Source organism: Dufourea novaeangliae, unplaced genomic scaffold (assembly GCF_001272555.1).
Source record: "Dufourea novaeangliae isolate 0120121106 unplaced genomic scaffold, ASM127255v1 scaffold432, whole genome shotgun sequence".
NCBI classification, from domain to species: domain Eukaryota; kingdom Metazoa; phylum Arthropoda; class Insecta; order Hymenoptera; family Halictidae; genus Dufourea; species Dufourea novaeangliae.
The window spans coordinates 42632-63101 of record NW_015374319.1 but is presented as its reverse complement, the minus strand read 5'-3'; the positions used below and the strand labels follow the sequence as shown (position 1 = coordinate 63101).

The 20470-nt window shown below is 39.8% G+C and overlaps 1 protein-coding gene across 1 annotated transcript; it reads left to right on the top strand.

Annotated features, from left to right (window-relative positions):
• Positions 1–731: 731 nt before the first annotated feature.
• On the top strand, positions 732–19899 carry LOC107192863 (SEC23-interacting protein-like; the record flags this gene model as incomplete). Its single annotated transcript, XM_015582210.1, has 5 exons — positions 732–909; positions 1998–2440; positions 11834–12200; positions 13141–13468; positions 19636–19899. Coding segments are annotated over 5 exons (1575 nt in total), but the record flags the coding sequence as incomplete, so codon positions are not given.
• Positions 19900–20470: the final 571 nt, after the last annotated feature.

The window sequence follows — 20470 nt, the reverse complement described above, 5'->3', positions numbered from 1 at the left end:
ATTGATTATATCAGCGCTTCGATCGATTCGGAGTTGGCCCCAAAGGAGTCTCCCCCCTTAAGGGCTTTATTGTGAATTAAGACTCAGCTATACATATTTATATCTTTCAATTCTTAAAAGACAAGGATCAATTTAAAATTTGTACACTATTTCTCCGTGGAAATTTATAATGTTTAATAATTTTAATATGATTATATTGGCTAATATTGATGACAATTACGTGCGACAGATTCTCTAATAGTATTGAAAATTCATTTAATTACAATTTAAATTTAATCAATATCATTCATTTTATATATAATGTATACAAATATCAATAATGTTAAGTAAACAAATCAAAAATCTATTAAATATATTCTTCGTTGTAGTTAGTTATTGAATCATTTATTTCTATTACAATGATATTACCAAATTTTGTATAATTTTTATTTAAAAGTCTTTATTTATTATGTCTTATTAATCACATGTAAAGGTATACCAAATGTTCAATGATCTCAAAGACTTGAGAGGTTGATCTAATTTTTATCATAGATATGCATAACTGTGATACTAATGAAAGATTTTAATCAGTGATCATAATGAACGCTTAACTAAGCAATTCGTAATATTATGTATTAGCTCTAGTTCTAACGTTAAAGTTATTATATGAAGGATTTGAGCAAGCGTTATGTTTTTTCGTTTAATAATGCTGGCATGGTTCTGTTTGAAATGTTCAATCGTGATTTGTACAGGGCTCAGAGGACAGTGCATATTTACAGGGTGCTGCCAGTAGGCCACGTGTGATGAAGAGAGGCCTGGACGAATTTCACATTGAGGATGGCGAGCCCGAGAAAGTGGATCATCTTCTATTTCTTGTCCATGGTATAGGCAGCGTCTGCGACTTGAAATTTCGAACCGTCGAGGAAGTTGGTAAATTTTTAATTTGTTCAATTAATTTAAATAAAGGGTGGGTATAGTTTCGAAAATTAATAATAAAACTAGTGATACGAGAGTTATTATTTCACTGCAAGAGAACGTTAATCTTAGAATAACTTCCACCAAATTTGGCTTTTGTCACTTGCGTCATACGTACTTCATTAAATTTTACTAAGTTCAAATTAAAGGATTGAAATTTTGCAAGTTTTACAAGAAGAGATAGAAGATAGACTAGAAATGGTAGTATTCATAAAGAGATAAATAAAGCTATCTACGAAAACTATACACTTAATTATATTCTTACGTTCGTAATAAGTAATGTAGAAAGCGCATGAATGTTCTCAAGTAATTGATTATTTTATCTAATATTATTTAAAAAGCATCTTCCGTAACACGTTTTAATAATAATCATGAAAGGTGGAGAAACTTATCTAAATTTCCTTTTTATTAAATAATTCAGTGTTCTCTTTCTGTATATGTATAGTTGTACTGCTCGGGATTGGTAATGTGATTATACATACATATACAGTAATGGATGCAACTTTGTAATCGTTTTACTCTGTTTTGCTCTTTGTCATTCACTCATTACTATTTCTCAGTTTTATCATTCCCGAAGATAAAGATTAATACTGAGGATAGGTAGGCGATTAGAGAAAAGTTCACAAAACGAAATTACAAGAAAAAGATGATACAATATATAAATATTCTTTTTACTAAAAAGTCTCATGGTTTCTCTTGGCTCCCGGGTTTCCTTTTTATTTTGAACCTAGTAGAACCTTTTATAGGGTAAATACATTTTTCTTCGTCTAATTTCGAGAAATTAATCTAGAAAATTCTATATTTGAATAACCACCCATAGGCTAGTGATAACGTTTGGGAATATGTTTAAACCTTCGATTTATGAAATAGTTTTATTCACTTTTAGTATTTTCATTCAATTTAAAAAAATTGAAAACTTTGATTTAATCACTTTTGGTATGTCCATTCCATTTAAAATTGACAAATTTTATTCATTTGTCTGTTTTATTTAGTCACTTCAAATAATTATAATAATAATAATAATGAACTTTGTACGATTGCAGTTGACGAATTTCGGAGCATATCGCTACAATTGGTTCAGTCGCACTATCGAACTGCCAGCGAGCAAAGAATCGTGAACAGGATAGAGGTTCTACCGATTTCTTGGCACACTACGCTCCATTCTGAAGACACTGGAATCGACAAGAAACTACAAGCCATCACGTTGGATAGTATACCTAAACTACGACACTTTACCAACGACACATTGCTCGACATACTTTTCTACACTAGTCCCGTCTATTGTCAGACCATAATGCAAACGGTTGGAAGTGAGATGAACAGGCTTTACGCACTTTTTAAGGAAAGAAATCCGGACTTTCTTGGAGGAATATATCTAGGCGGTCATTCGTTGGGTAGTTTAATTTTATTCGATCTCCTGTGCCATCAGAAGCCAGTGTCCAATGACAAATCGAACGCTGACGATACTGAAAGCAACGAGGAAAAGGTAAGTGAAGACGTATTGCTTCTTTCATTATGAATAAAATTTCGTAAATTTGTTACATTGTATAAAATATACAGGGTGTCCCAAAAATGTCCTCCGACCCGGAAATGTGGCACTCGGGGGGTGAATTGGAACAACTTTTTCCTTAGCAAAAATTTAAACTGAGGCTTCGTTTACGAATCAGAGCGCGAGTTTGCCAGCCGAGTTCCCGCGCTAGCGGTGGCTACGCGCTACGCTTGTACTACGAAACTCCGAACAAGTAGGTCACCATGCATCGCAGGAAACCGCGTATAATAATAGCAAATAAACAAGACGTAACAAATAAAATCATACTTTTTATCATCTGTCGTTTGTTATTTAAAGAGATTAATGAATGAAACGTAAATGTAGGCAAATTATGTTTAACGTAAAAAGACGAATGCACATTTACATTTTTGTAAATTCCTTTTTACGAATTTGTAAATTTCCTTTTCAAATAACGTGTGAACGAAAAGGTAATGTAACAAAGAATAAACGAGAAGTGATTGTAGTTCGGTGAAATTAATAAAACAATAATGACCAATAAACTGAATAGAACTCACCCTTACGGAAATTCACCTGCAGCGTAGAAACCTGCGTCAGTAGGTCAGTGTACCGATCCTGGTCATCGACGGCCCAAACGGTTTATGGCAGGGTATGGCCCAGTTCGCAGGTGATCGCAGGTATACCTCACCAGCCGAAGTTAAGGGTTGTAACGTCAAGTGCGTCCTGGTTATTCCACAGAATACGTACTCGCTTCACTGCACGACCACTAACACTGATCACCCGACACAATCACTTAATGTATTTTTAATCCAACGTGTTGTTACTACGTTAGGAAAATTCGTGGCCTCGGAAAGGGCCGATTGTTTTCAATTTTTCAGATGTTTTACGTAACCAAACACTTGCACAGCAACACCCGCATATCCGTTATTGTGTACGTACCACCATAACATTGCGTAATACTCCCGTGAACTGAACATCTCTGTCGCCCGATTGCTAACCGACTGACAGAATTTTTCCTCAACCCCCAAGTAGTTTCCCATCGTTACATTGTGAGTTCACTCCCACCATGACAAGATTTAGGTAGAAAGAAACCAACGGTTCTAGGATAACACGTGCTTTGCAGAAGTGGAAGGAAAGGACCGTCGCGCAGTTTCTCCAAGGCGCCGTAGCCCGTTAATTTATTGCCAGGGTACCTACTCCTTCGAGATAGAAAACAGACATCACGTGCATCGGCTTAAAAATGTCCGAAATGAAGAGGACCATCAACGTATCCCTTGCTTCGAGTTGGAAAGTACAGTGTACATTGTCTATCTCGAGGAGCAGGGAAAAAAATTTACCGACACGTGTCAGTTGACGCTGCAAGGCCCTGGACGACCACCCTTGTAGAGGCCGGAGTGGAATTTTCGGTTATTTATGGCTTAAAATCTTCGGCCTCGTAGCAATCGTGAACTCACAACAGAATTGACAATCGACAATTTTATTACAACTTTGTGAAATTGTAGTTCTCATGAAAACATTTCATACGTATTTTTTTTTTTAGTATTCCGTCAAATATCTCGGAAATTATTAGAAATATAAAAACCGTATTCGTTAAATTTTTTTCCGTAATATAAGCCTATCGGTAGGATGATGCGGTTCATATTAACGTAATAGTAACCCATTGAAGACAGCGGTGCGCCCCGGTTCAGGTAAAAGAATCCGGCGCTCCACTATCACAGTCGATTGATGGTATCGCTAACGCTCCAGACTATTTCAATGACATTAAAAGCTATATCAAAGTGTCAATGATTTACGGAAAAGAGTTCAACGAATACGGTAGTATTTTTTTTGGATTTACCTGCAGCGCGCACTGTCAGGAGTCGTCGAAAGATTGTTTAAAGAAAGGGATTATTCTGGAATTCAATGATATAGCTACATTCAATATCAAAACAAACACAATATTGCAAATTGTAAGGTTTTTATATTTCTAATAAATTCCGAGATATTTGACGGAATACTAAAAAAAAAAAAGGCCGAAGAAATTGAGCCATAAAGAACCGAAAATTCCACTCCGGCCTCTACAAGGGTGGTCGGCCAGGGCCTCTTCATTTCGGACATTTTCAAGCCGATGCACGTGACGTCTGTTTTCTATCTCGAAGCAGTGGGTACCCTGGCAATAAATTAACGGGCTACGGCGCCTTGGAGAAACTGCGCGACGGTTCTTCCCTTGCACTTCTGCAAAGCACGTGTTATCCTAGAACCGTTGGTTTCGTTTTACCTAAATCTTGTCGTGGTGAGAGTGAACTCACAATGTAACGATGGGAAACTACTTGGGGGTAGAGGAAGCCCTTTCGGAAAAATTCTGTCAGTCGGTTAGCAATCGGGCGACAGAGATGTTCAGTTCACGGGAGTATTACGGAATCTTATGGTGGTACGTACACAATAACGGATATGCGGGTGTTGGTGTGCAAGTGTTTGGTTACGTAAAACATCTGAAAAATTGAAACCAATCGGCCCTTTCCGGGGATACGAATTTTCCTAACGTAGTAACAACACGTTGGATTAAAAATACATTAAGTGATTGTGTCGGGTGATCAGTGTGTTAGAAATATAATTTGAACGAGACACGTGCTTTCAGTTTGCTTTATTTTTCAATTCTCCTTGCTTTGTCTCCTTGACCCGTATTTATGTTCCGTTCGCACTCCTTCCTCTTCCCTTTCACACATCATTCGTCCAATCACTCACACCTTACCTATTACTCGATCTCATTCGTTCTCATTCATTCGGCGCGCATTCCTTCCGCATTCAAACATTCTTTTTCGCTACAATTCGGCCATCCTGCTCATTCGGCGTCCTCGTCGACAGTTTTTCTCGAACGCGTTTGCGCGCGATTTACATAATCTCCTGCTCTCGCTACAAATTTTAGTCGATCTGCCGCTACTACTCCTTGGTAAGTTCTAGCGCTCTGTTTCTCGCCCTCAATATCTCGCACAATATAACGATCATTTCCGAGTATTTCTTCGATTTCGTACGGTCCTCGATATTTGGGTGACAATTTGCGGCTTTCTCCCGACGCAGGTGCTTCGCTTCTTACAAGAACTAAATCGTTTACTCGGTATTCTCTCGCTTTGATTCTTTTTTTGTTAAATCGCTCGCTGAGCGCATTTTCATTTTTCTTTAATAGCTCGGTAACATTTTCACTCGCCTCTGTTTCTCCAAATTGCGCGTTAATCTCCCGAATTTCTCGGGTGAGCTCGCTTTCGTGCCATCCCGGGGCCTTATGATTAAAAACAATTTCATACAGCGTTTTTCGCGTAACTTTATGTCAACTGCTATTAATACCCCACTGCACATCATACAATTTTCCATCCCAGTCTCCGCCATTGATCTCGTGCGTTATCGCGGTTAGACAATTTAGTATAACGCTATTTATCCGCTCAACCTGTCCGTTTGCACGTGGTGCGCCTGTCGCTATTTTGACGTGTTGGATCCCGTGATCCTGACAAAATTTTTCAAACTCGCGCGCGGTAAACGCAGTCCCTCGATCACTAATAATACGATTCGGCCTGCCGTAGTGTGACATGAAATCTCGAATGAACGCTAAGGTAGAACTCGTTCCTACATCTTCTGTTGCCCTTAGCGCTACATACTTGCTATATCCGCATATAATTGCTGCCACGTACTTATTATTATATTCCGTCGTCGGTAACGGCCCTAAGTGGTGAATATGAACAGTCTGAAACGGAGCGCTGCCCTTATCTAGTGGGTGCAAAAACCCGGGCTTTTTCCCTGTGGGAGCCTTGGAATATAAGCACATCACACATCGGTACACATATTTGGTGACAAAATCTCGCATTTTCGGAAAATAGTATTCCTCTTTAACCTTCTCTAGTGTCTTATCAATGCCCAGATGTGCTACTGACCGGTGCGCCTCGGATACTATATCGTAACGTAAATCGTGTGGTACATATAATCGCCATCGTCCTTTTGACACTTTGTAAACTCGCGCATTACACATTGTGAATTTTTGATGAACGCTCTGGTCTCCGGCCTCGAGTCCATCTCGAACGTGTAAAATATCGGCGTCCGCTCGTTGCATCGCCGCTACCCAATCGGTATTAACCTGAACTCCTAAAATGAGCAGCCCTTCAACTTCAGTGTTCTCAGGCTATCCTACTGGGTTTCTGCTTAATGCATCTGCTACACTATTCCGTTCACCTTTTTGATATTCGATACTATAATCGAACTCCGATAATCTAACGAACCACCTCCCGATGCGCGGATTTAAATCTCTCTTATTCTCTAACATTTTCAAGCTGTTACAATCGGTTTTAATAACAAAATGAATTCCAACCAAATAAACTCGGAATTTTTCAAGCGCGCATACTATTGCCAATGCCTCCAACTCATATGAGTGGTATTTGGCTTCCTCGGGCGTTGTCCGTCGACTATAAAAACTCACGGGATGCCACTTCCCATCTGGCTGTTTTTGCAACAATACTGCTCCTAGACCCAGCGTACAAGCATCCGTATGGACTTCTGTTTCGGCATCGTGATCATGTATTGCTAAAAGCGGTTTCGACGTTAATGCTGCTTTGATCAATTCAAAAGCCTTATTCTGCTCATTACCCCAGGAAAACTTTGCGTCCTTACGTAGTAACTCAGTTAGCGGATTCGCGATAACCGCAAAATTTCTAACGAATCGCCGAAAATAACTAGCTAGCCCTAGAAAACTACGTACATCTCGAGCACCTTTCGGAGTTGGAAATTCACGCACACCTTCCAATTTTCGTTGGCTTGGTTGTATGCCTAACATCGAAACTTCAAAACCTAAGTATTCTGTCCTTAATTTGAAGAAATGGCACTTTTTTAAATTTATAGTCAATCCCGCGTCCCTAAAAACTTAAAAAATTTGCACTAGACGGTTTAAGCCTTCCTCTACTGTCATACTCGGTATAATGACGTCGTCTATGTACGCCATAGCTATGTCATAACGCAACGACCCTAAAATGGTATTTATCATTCGCTGGAATACCGCGGGCGCGTTACATAATCCGATGGGCATTCGTTTGAATTGATAGTGTCCGTTTGGCGTCACAAAGGCTGTTTTCTCTCGCGAACTCGATTCTACCGGCACTTGATAGTAGCCGCTAAAAAGGTCTATACTTGTATAATACTTTTGTCCGCGCAGTCTATCCAACTGATCGTCTACGCGTGGCAGTGGATACTTATCCTTGATAGTCGCTTTATTAATCGCACGATAATCGACGCACATCCTCATCTCGCCATTTTTCTTTCGGACTAGTAGAACCGGACTAGCAAAGGGAGAATTACTATCTTCTATGACATCCGCCGTCTGTAACTCATTAACCATATTTTGCAATTGTCGTCTTTCATGATAGGACACGCGATATGGCCTATAAATTACGGGTCTATCTGACGCAAGTTCTATTCGCATTGTCGCCCTATTTGTTCTACCTAGCTGTCTTAACGTCGTAGCAACGAGGTCTCGATTTTCGTTAAGGGCACGCAGCAATTCGTTCGCTTCTTCTCCATCCAAGTCCGTGTCGACTTGGCTCCTGGCAATCGGCTCATCGTTGATCTCTCGTTCAAAAGCCCGCTCCTCGCAGACTTCTCCACGGGTGATGGCGTCGCCTGGCTGAATCGTTATTCGTTGACCGGTCACGTTCAGGACAGGTAGAACAGTCTGCCCTTCCTCGTCGGTGGCAACGATGCATCTAGGTATTACAGGGCCCGCCTCCCGTAGGCCGCCCTCGATGCACAGCTTCTCGTTCGACACGTTTCCCACTACAACGATATGACCTAAATAATTATTTGGAATCACATACTGCCTGTCGGTTCGGAGTGTAGTCTTTTCATTGGGCTGCGTTACGTCATCCGCTAGTCTGTCGCTGGTGGTCATCACCCTCAACTCGCCGCTGCGACTCACGATAACGACCTCAGGGTGCTCGGTGTAGGGATGTCCTACCAACAGTGGCACAGCTTGGCTTCCTTTCGGCACCACGTGTACCTCAGTTCGTACCGCAACACCGTCGATGCTGATATCTGCCGTTAACACGCCTACCGGTTGAACTCTACCTTCGCCATACCCTACAAAACTGTTCAACGAAGTCTCATAATAAGTCAAACCAAGCTCACGGGCCACGTCTTGTCGCAATGTCACCACGCACGCTACTCCCCAAATCGACGTAACACTTGACCGGATGGTCGTTCAGCAAAGCGTCCTTGAAATATTTCTGATGCGTGTCACTTGTAATGTGCAAAACTCTAGCGGTCTCGCCTCGCGCCGTCGTCGCCGTCGTCGCCGTCGTTATTGGTGTAGGTCGTGTTGACACTCTTTGTTGATCTCGAGGCATACTCCCCGGGCATGCTCGCGATATGTGTCCGTTCTGGCCGCACTTGTAACACGTTGCCAACGGTCTTGTCCTTGGACAGGCACGCGCTGTATGTCCCATCTGTTTACAAGCGTAACAAGTTAACTGCGTAACGGGTGTGGTCGATCCGTTTACGCGACGTCTGTCCATGACCGCTGGTGTCTCCTTGAAATTCAAATTTGATTGCCGCAAAGCCGTCAGAAGCTCGCTCGATCGTTTATAACGGCTCAACGGGCCTAAAAATTCTCGATATCGGGGGCTGTTCAACCCGTCCACGATCCACTCGATCGCATCGCGATCTCCCATTCCCGCCTTGTTGCACCTGGTCAACTTCTCGTAATAATACTCTACTATATCTTGATAAAGACGTCGCTTATAATTTTGAGCTTTTAACTTTTCGCTTACCATGCTCTCGTCCGACGGGAAGTTTTCGATTAGTAAGTCCTTCCACTGTAGCCACGGGCGCGCGACACGTGGTGAACTGTCTCGCCATTTTCTCGCGACTCCGGTTAGTTTCGATTGGGCGTAATGCCTGATCGCGATTTCGTCCCAATTATAGAGATCGCCGTATTCCTCGATCTTCTCGATCCATTCTTCTACCGTAATATCGTTGGAAACAGGGTCGAACGCCGGCAACACGCTCGTCACATCGCGGAAATGTCGCTCTTCGCCTACTCGTACTTCGTCGGCCATCATCACGGAAATATTCGAGTACTTCGCCCGTTGGCCTCGCACTATTTCCACAAATTTTCGCACTATACGGTACTTTGCGCTTCCGCCCGTATGCACTCCGACCGAAAAGGCTCGACACCTCCAAACAGCAATATTCACCCCTCAACGATTATCCACGAACGGTTTCACGTGGCGATCCCACTTCTGATAATTGTTAGAAATATAATTTGAACGAGACACGTGCTTTCTAGTTTGCTTTATTTTTCAATTCTCCTTGCTTTGTCTCCTTGGCCCGTATTTATGTTCCGTTCGCACTCCTTCCTCTTCTCTATCACACATCATTCGTCCAATCACTCACACCTTACCTATTACTCGATCTCATTCGTTCTCATTCATTCGGCGCGCATTCCTTCCGCATTCAAACATTCTTTTTCGCTACAAGTGTTAGTGCAGTGCGGTGAATTGAATACATATTCGATGGATTAACCCGGCGGCACTTGACGTTGCAACTCTTAACGTCGGCTGGTGTCGCATACCTGCGATCACCAGTGGCATGGACTCTACCCTGCCATAAACCATTTCGTCCGTCGAAGCCCAGGCTCGGTACACTGACCTACTGACGCAGGTTTCTACGCTGCAGGTGAATTTCCGTAAGGGTGAGTTCTATTCAGTTTATTGGTCATTATTGTTTTATTAATTTCACCGAACTACAATCACTTCTCGTTTATTTTCTGTTACATTACCTTTTCGTTCACACGTTATTTGAAAAGGAAATTTACAAATTCGTAAAAAGGAATTTACAAAAATGTAAATGTGCATTCGTCTTTTTACGTTAAACATAATTTGCCTACATTTACGTTTCATTCATTAATCTCTTTAAATAACAAACGACAGATGATAAAAAGTATGATTTTATTTGTTACGTCTTGTTTATTTGCTATTATTATACGCGGTTTCCTGCGATGCATGGTGACCTACTTGTTCGGAGCATCGTAGTACAAGCGTAGCGCGTAGCCACCGCTAGCGCGGGAACTCGGCTGGCAAACTCGCGCTCTGATTGGTCGCGGTTTTTCGTTAATATCTCGTAAACGAAGCCTCAGTTTAAATTTTTGCTAAGGAAAAAGTTGTTCTAATTCACCCCCCGAGTGCCACATTTCCGGGTCGGAGGACATTTTTGGGACACCCTGTATATGTAGGAATAATATCAAGTGGTGGTTGTATTTGGTAGAAATAAAAGGTTTATTCTAAAATGTGTAATATAAAGAGTTCGTTAGGACACGCTTGCAACAGTCTAGCTCTTAAGACACACCCGCTCTCTAACTTCCCTCTTATATATCCCCTTTCATACATGGTCACACTCGGTCATAGGTTCACACACGCATTCACACATTCTCGCCTCGTGTCGATTTTCGATCACGACGTTCGAGACGCAGTTCCTTTCATTCAATCTTATCTAGCACGCACTCTCGTTCGAAGAAACTGTCACACGGCCTAAACACTCTTCACTCGCACCGCACTCGCTTGATCTAAAACTAAACTCACGCATCTTACACCCTACATATAAGCTTGATCAGACAATTTTGAAAAATCAGAATTTTTATTAAAAACATTGAAAAATAACAGATAATTTAAGTTTCAAAATAATTTTTCACATGAAAGTGAAACACTTCCGTCAAAAAAGCCATTAGTTTGGGAAGTATTCGAATTTCAATATTATGCGCGACGTCTATGGACGTAGTACTTGTAAACATCAACTTTAGGCAGTTAACGATCGTATTACTAGTATCACTTTGCCATTTTTAAATTAAAATATCTTTTAAACTAATGGTTTTTCGATATGAATAGGCTAATAATTTTTTATGGGGAATGATGAGCTGCATCGATCAATGTACTAACACTTGTAGTACGGTGACCAGGTCCGTTTGGACCTGAGTGTTTAAAAGCCATATCTAACTCATCGATTTGTAAACATAATTTAAGGTAGAAGTTGTTCATATTTAGTCGTATAAAAAGACAGGTGTTTCTTTAATGATCTCGTTCAAAAGTATGTTTAAAAAGAAGGAAGCATGCGGTTTAAAACAGATCCAGACACCACTGTCTCTACGCACATTGTACCTACAAATGTCCGTACTCCGAGGGTTAAAGAATATATGGTTCCATTAAAAAACTAGTTTACCTTCACATGTCCTCTACGCCTTTGTCTATAAAAAAAACTATTGATATCAAAATTATGCTCTCCATGAATAATTTCGGCGATATTCGAGGGGATTGAAGGGAAATGGGATACCTTTTATGTTTTACAATGTAACGTTTCCTTTTATTACAGAAAGAAGAAGACAATGACATGTCTCGAGTATCGTCCGGTCGGGTCTTAAAGAGACGTCATAGTAAAAAAATCAGTTACGTGATCGGCGCTGCTGGAACGGGCCAGCCTTATATACATTATCCGCAACTGAATTTTCACCCATGTGCCTTTTTCGCTCTCGGTAGCCCGATCGGTATGTTCGTAACAGTTCGAGGCATCGATATGCTCGGGGAGGATTTTGTGTTACCAACGTGCCCGGCCTTCTTCAATATATTTCATCCGTTCGATCCTGTTGCCTACAGGGTCGAGGCGCTCATTAATCCGGAAGCTCACAAATATCGGCCGATGTTAATTCCGCACCACAAAGGGCGGAAAAGAATGCATTTAGGTAAATATTCGATTGGTTTATATTGTTTAAAAAAAAAATACTGCTATTTTTATTAATCTAAGACGCTGCAAGTCAACCTATTTGAGACTGTTATTTACAATTTGAAACAGAATTTTGTTTTATTTATTTCTTTGAGACTGGCAGTTTTGATTAATCGGATGATGATTCTTTCCTTTGATAAGAAACTAACCCTCCGTGACCTCCCTCTGGTTTTCATGGTACGAGCGAAATTTCGCGCTCAAATATCTCCGAAACGAAGGGATTGTTATTAAAAAAAACTTTTAATATTCAACTTTAAAAATGATTGGATCGTGTAGTAGAGATCCTGGGAAACATCTCTGAACTTTTTCAGATTTTTTGGAAGCCTTTTGAAGAAGATAAAACAAAAATACGTGATGGAAATAGTAAAAATAACGGGGGTTATGGAGGGGGTCTTGAACAACAGTTATGAATAAATTGAATGAAACCATGTAATATGACTACTATAGAACTACAAAGAAAATATTTGTGTACACACTGTCATTTTTTAAATAATTTTAAAAATTGTTTAATTATATTATCGAAATTTCTGTGTTTTTCGTTACGGTATTCTTGTGTATAGTATGTTTATAAATGATACGCGTTTCATCATTGCACATTTCTTTACATTTCTTAACATATTTGTTGTATTACGTATACTTTGCGTACGCTGATGTTTTCAGGTTTTGTATTTATTGTCATAAAAAATACTTTTCCTGTATCCTTTTTTTATTGTTCTGGAGAAAATATTATAGACACTATTATTTAGATTTAGTATCACTATTTCAGTGTAATTGTCATTACTCGGCAGTTTTAAGATGACGATTGCGTGTCAAAGTACTATAGAATGCAAAAATGTTTAATTAATATTTCCTTTAGTACATTTCATTTCATTTTGTTTTCACATTTATGTATATCACAGAATTGAAAGAAACAATGGCACGCGTTGGAGCGGATCTGAAGCAGAAACTGCTCGATTCTGTGAGAAATACGTGGAACTCTGTCTATCAGCTGGCTGTGTTTCATAAACCGGATAATAGTGTTCTGGAACGAGAAATTGATAAAGTGGTCGAGGAGGAATTTCAGAAAACACCAACTGTGCCAGAACAACAGACTTACGACGATGGCGGTACTGACTTTAAAGTGGGCGAATTAAATGGCGGACGAAGAGTAGATTACGTTCTTCAGGAAGCGCCTTTCGAATATATCAACGAATACATTTTTGCTCTAACAAGTCATGTCGGCTACTGGTTAGTATGGTTTTTAAATTATTTATATCATGAATCAGTAAAGATTCGATATGTACTATCTTGACTTAAATTACATCTAATTAAATAGATTTTCACAGCGTATTATAACGATTATAATAGTTGGACAATAATTAATCGATCAAACGAACTTACCTGTTGTGAAGTTTGATCGTAATTATATGTAGAGTTTCGTTCTCGAGATTTAACTATGTAGTACTGCTATTCCAGACATGATATCGTCACGATCTTTAGTTAACAAAAGACAAATCTGGCTGCTTCTTACGTTCTCCTCGCGTCGTCAATCGTCATGTAGTTTAAAGATAAGTTTGATAACATTTTTGGGCGGGGCAATATATTTCAGAGATTCAGTAATTATTCCAAAGGGTGGGAGTATAATCACTCGAACGAAACTCTACATATAATTACGATTGAACTTCATAACAGGTAAGTTCGTTTGATCGATTAATTATATTATGAGCTTCGTTCTCGAGATTTAACCATGTATAGTAGATGTTTAGAGCTACATTGATTATATCCCCTTTTATTTACAACATCGTTATTAATCTAAAGAACCGTATAAACTTATAAGTAGAGGCTTATAACATGGGATTCCTAATATTATTTATAGAAGAATAACCGAACCAATAAGTAACGCTTAATTATTTAACATAACAGCCTTTGCGAAATTGCTTCTGTCTTTAACAATAGGTCTATTATAGTATTTCGCAAATACCAATGACTCCTTCGACCATCCCGCTGTACTCTTTATGATATTTAAATCAACACTCTTTTTTAATGCTGCTGATGTCACTGCATGCCTTATACTATGAGCTTTATATTTATTATTGATACCGCTATGAGCCAAAAAGGTTTTAACCCATCTAGCAATCGTCTGGCTGGTCGCTGGCTGATAAGGTTTCCTAGTGGTTATTATCAAACTATTGATGTTACCTCTAAGCTTCGACGTTCTTTCAAGGTAGGCTTGCAATGTACACGCTACACATAATTCTGGTTTTTCAGGGAACCTAGGTAAAAACAGGAGTGGCTTGCATGTTCTTAGGTACGAAGTTTTTATGAAATTGTTAATTTTGATTGCAAAACTTTTTTCATCTTTCGTTATATTTGTCAATTCGATTAACGAGAGAGTTTGCATTCTCTGCGCTGTAGCCAACGCTAAAAGCACAACTAAACGATCCGTAAGCTGTGGTAATGAAAGGACATTTAGCGGGAACAATGCAGCCACTGTCCCTAAAACACGAGACACATCCCAAATATTTTCGTATCTTGCCTTAGTCGGTCTCATCCGAAAAACACCTTTGAAAAACCGCGTAACCATGGAGCCTTGAGATATCTTTTCCCCGATTAACAATCCCAAGGCTGCTCGACAATTATTAAGAGTGCCATACGATGCTCCCGCTTTAAATCGTTCCGTTAACCATGTTAGTGTTTGACTCTCGTTAGCTAGGTACGGGTCTATTTCCAACCTAGAACAAAAATTAATCCAATGTCTAATAGCACCCGTATATTGTTTAATCGTTGCCTCAGCCAGCGATGCCATCATAATATCTATAGCAGGGATGTGCCGGTACCCGAAATCACGGGATTCCCGAGACTCGGGTCGGGTCGGGACAAGTCGGGCGAGAGCGGCCGGGATCCCGACAGTATAAATTGCATCGGGATCCCGACAGATGTCGTCCCACGTAACATTTTCGCGTCCTGAATGATATTTTCGAGAACTTTTCAGTGTAACGGCAAAAAATTATACTATACGATACGATACCATATTGAATCTTCAGGTTCATGATATGAACTATAAATGCTAAATAAGTTGACAATTCCATATGGTATCCTCCGGTTGGACAGGTTTAATAATACAACCTTCAGTAAACATTTCTTCGTACGTTATGTTTTTATTAAGTAAAATAATCATTAAGAAAATATCATTCGGGACCCGAATATGTTTCGGGAACCCGATGCGATTTATACTGTCGGGATCCTGGCCGCTTTCGGCTTTCGCCCGACTTGTCCCGACCCGACCCGATCCCGAAATGTCGGGTACCCGCACATCCCTGATCTATAGATTGCTCTGGCGTATTCCTTATACGGAAAGCCTCCCTGATACTCTCCCTGCCATCAATATCAACGATCCGGCTAACGGATGTTGACAGGATCTGCCAGGCGAAAGTAGCAAATCAGGTGAAGATTCGAACATAATCAAAGGCTCAATAAGTAGTGACTTTAGTAGTGGAAACCATGGTTGTGCGCACCATTTTGGAAATACTAAAATTCCTTGTGCCTGGTCTTGTATAATTTTTCTTAACACCTCAAGGAGCATCGAAAAGGGAGGAAATGCATAAAAACTAAGGTGTTTCCAATTTAATGTAAACGCATCTACCACTAACGCCTCTGGGTCTCGATGTCAAGAACAGTAATCGTTGTATTTTGAATTACATCTTGACGCGAACAAATCTATGGACGGAGTACCAAAAACTTTGACTATTTCTGAAAACGCTGTATTTGACAATTCCCATTCTGTATCAATATTTTTGTGACACGTGAACCCCTATCTGCTTCGACATTCTCTTTAGACACAATAGAGGATGCAAATAACCAGATTTCTCTCTGTTCGCACCACTTCCAAATATTTCGCGTTATTTCATTAAGTCTCGGATATTGAATTCCACTCATTCGGTTTATATACGAGACCGGTGTAGTATTATCAATTCTCAACAATATCTCACACTTTGATAAGTTTTTTGCGAAACATTTGAGGCCAAAAAATGCTGCCACTAATTCAAGACAATTAATGTGATACATTCTTTCTGATTCTGTCCAGAAACCAGATGTCAGTTCACCTGTACGATACGCCCCCAGCCCGACGTGGAAGCGTCTGAAAAAATATCCATGTAAAACTGCGCTGACCTAGTTGGATTAAATGCTTCCGAAATAACATTTATCCACCACTCAAAATCAGGTTGCAATAATTCCTTTAATGGCATTATTGCATCATAATTGTTACCGTTTTTTACTAAGGCTAGATATCTTTGACGTTCGAAGGACTTTGTATACAACCGCCCATATCTTACCGCTAAGCGTGACACCGACAGCAATCCAATTAACCGGGCGAAATCCCTAATACGGCATTCATCCTTTTCTTTAAAGCTTCCAAGACTGTGCAGTATCTTTTCTTTTTTCCTTTCAGAAAATTCGAGTGTCATTCTACGGGAATTAATACTGAAGCCTAAAAATTGACAAATCTGACTCGGAATTAAATTACCTTTATCGTTATTGATGAAAAAACCCAGCTTCTCTAAAGATTCTCTTGTCCTTTGTAAGTTCCTTAGACAAGAGATGCTATCCGAATCTAAACACAACCAATCGTCGAGATAAATTACTGACATGAAGCCTGCCATTCTCAGAGAATTTGTAACCGGTTTCAAGATTTTCGTAAATATCCATGGCGTGGTAGATAAACCAAATGGGAGACAAGTAAATTCAAATAAATGACCTTCCGAAGAAAATCTGAGATACTTCCTATCGTACCGTCGAATCGGAATAAAAAAATATGCGTCCCTTAAATCTATGGTGGCCATAAACGAATCTTGGGACACCAATTTCGTCGCTGTTCGGATGTCCTCCATCTTACAATGATCTGGAGTAATAAGTTCATTAAGCTTTTTTAAATTTAGGATGAATCTCAGTACCGTTCGATTGCGGCTACTAGAAAGTATCTGGAAATAAATTGATCAGTGCAGGCTAAGTATTTTTTAATTGTTCCTAGCTTCCTCAAACGAGTGATCGTATTCAAATATTCTAGTTCTTCCGAAGCATTTAATAAGGGTTCTGGGGGCGCACAAAGCTGTTGCGGCACCTCGTCAAAATGAATTGAGTAACCACTTATGTAATTCAATATCACCTTATCATTAGTGATCTCCGACCAGGCACTTCCGAATTTTTTGAGTCTGCCCGCTATCTGTCTTATCCCTAGTATTTCTGTGTTGAAATTTGCTGTGGGTTGATCCGGGATCGAAATTGGCTCTGTGAGCGAAAGGCATTGTTCTGCGCTCTCTCCGGCTGATACCTACCGCGATGCACTCCCCGATGATAACTTTTTGGCCTGTAACCCGTCTGAGAATAGCCCTGGCTCCTTCCAGGCAGGACTTTCCAGTTTCCCGACACGGTTGTTTTGGACGACACCTTTTTCCCAAGTTGTTGGGATTTCAAGGTCAGCCCGACCTTCTCCATCGACTTCGCTGTGTTCAGTCCCGTCGATAATTCCTTCCCAAAAAGGAACGCGTCGGTTTTCGCTCTTTCCAGAAGATCTTTTGCCTTTCGATCCAAACTAGGATATATAAGAGCCTTTCTCGTCTTACTGACTTGAAAATAGGCCTCGGACATAAGTTTCCCTGCGTCCACCAAACACTTAAGAACCACTGATCTATTCCCTTCATCGTCTTTATTGCGAACCAGAATAGAAACGCCTGCACACAGATCAGACATTGCCGAACCCAGAGTATTCTGATCCGCAGCAAAAAATTTGTCTCGCTTCTTCATCGAGTCGTTAATTTATGACTCCACTGCTGGGTTAAGTTCGGGCGCTTCAAAATTATAGTTACCCTTACGAGGATATTTCCGGAGAAGTTCCTGTTTCTCATCCTCAGTGAGACCATCCTACGCCCAAATCTGCCAACGATCACCGATTTCTGAATGTAAATTCAGTTCAGTTCGTTACTGTCACTTGTTGATCCTTTCTCTCCGAGAAGTTTTAACATTTCCTCATCCAGAGGATCTACTTCTTCAACATCTTTGTCCTTGGATTGGTCTGCTGCTTGCAATTTCTGATCAGAATTATCAAGCAGACTGCTAACTATCGAGATCGTCTCTATCCGATAACAATGAGATCTCCGACGACGTATAAGATCCTACAAAAATAGCAAATCTGTTATTGATCGTCGGTAACAACGGCATCTGTCGTACCGATCGATTCGTGCGATTTATCCCACAGCTTCTGTGGGCCTATCGCCACAAAGCACGGTATGTCCACTCCCCTCGTGAGGGCCCAGCGTCTATAACGAGGCACGGTTTATCTCATACCTCGCATGAGCCTACCGCCCTAACTTCCTTTTATTTCAAATATGAAATTATACTTACGAGATCTTTCTCGCCTATGCGATTCATCATCATAAGAATGGCCGACCCTTGCCGCGCTTTCATTTACTTTGCGGGTACGCGACCATTGCGAATGGCGCCTACTCCGAACTTCTTTCTTTAACTTCTTACATTTTTTGCGCAATTCCTCCAACTCGCTCACCTGAGTCCGAGAGCGAAACTTCGATTTGCGTCTCTTCTCATAAGAAGATTTCCCCATTTTTTTTCTCAATGAAAACTGTAAAATACACTATTTATAATAAAAAGGAATCACTATCTATGACGATTGACGACGCGAGGAGAACGTAAGAGGCAGGCAGATTTGTCTTTTGTTAACTAAAGATAGCGGCGATATCATGTGTGGAATAGCAGTACTACATAGTTAAATCTCGAGAACGAAACTCGTAATATAATATAACATCAAAGAAACTTAATTTTGCTATTTTGTTAGAAGTGTCAAGAAATACAATATATTGTCAAGAACAATTTGCATGTGGTACTTTAGCAGTGTACCCGTTTAGTTACATATTAATAACTCGTGTACATAGGTGTAAGTTTTAAAAAATAGAATACGTAGAAATAATTGTTGCAACCGTTTCGATTAGTTTTATTTTTAATAATTTCCAATTTCAAAATTCAGGTTGTTCGTTTGAAAACAGGTTTCATGTTTCATATCTTTGCATTTTTTGGACGCCGTAGTATGAAAAAGTGTAGAAAAATTAATAACTTTTCTAACACTTTAATACGGCGTAACAATATATTATTTTTTATTATGGTAAATACAACGAATTAATTAGAATTATTACCATGCAAAAATAATTATAAATCCACAAACATTCTGCGGATTTATTTATATTTTCTGTAGATTAAATGCAATATACAAATGTAATTTATTACATAATAATTTCGTTAGAAATAACTTCCACTTGTTTAGCGTGTAGTTAAGTACTTTATTTTCACATGAGAGGTTGTATAATATTCGTGTGGTCAAAAAATTGCAATTTATCATTTTTTCTTAGGGAGTCTGAGGACACGATGCTGCTGATATTAAAGGAGATATATGGTTCCGCGGGTATTCAGACGGATGCTCAGCTCCCTCAACAGACATTGTCGATAGAACGAGCGTCTCCTTTTCCACCCTTGGTTTCATCGGTATCTACGTCTACGAACAGCGATATTACATCGCCCGTACCTGTTATAGGAATGGATCCTACTGCACCAATATTAGAAAGATCTGTCGGCCCCCCTCCAAAGAGTGGATTTCTTAGAAAATCATGATTAAGAAAGCATTGTTCGAATGTTGATGAGTTTAGTGAATTTAAAATTTGTGGTGAGGATTTATAACAAATTGCGATCGATCAGGGTGATGCAGGCATTTATGCTTGGACATTTATACCGGTCACGAACTAGAAAAATGAAATCAAAGTTTTTCCTTTCTGTGGAGGTGTTACACTAGAATATTACTATCAGCAAGTGTACTACACGTTCCGAAATCTTGCTCGAATGGATTGTTCCTTTGTGTGCTTTAACACGTTTATACGTATTTGCGTCAACGTGTTAAACAGTGAATGAATTAACATCGTCCTGAATATTGGCCTACCCCAACTACTCGAAGCACAAAACAATTAACTGAAGTCAAATTACGTAAATGAAATTAAGGAAAGCTATAAGAATCGAACAACTTTATGAACTCGAATCGCGAATTTCATTAACTGGCTTATTATTCACGTAAAACGTTTTTGGAGTCTAGAAAATATTTATTATACTTATAAAAGAAGAAGATTAAGACACGCAATAAACGAGCAAGTGAGTAAGTGAGAATTTATAATACGAGAAAAAATTGCGGAGATTAAT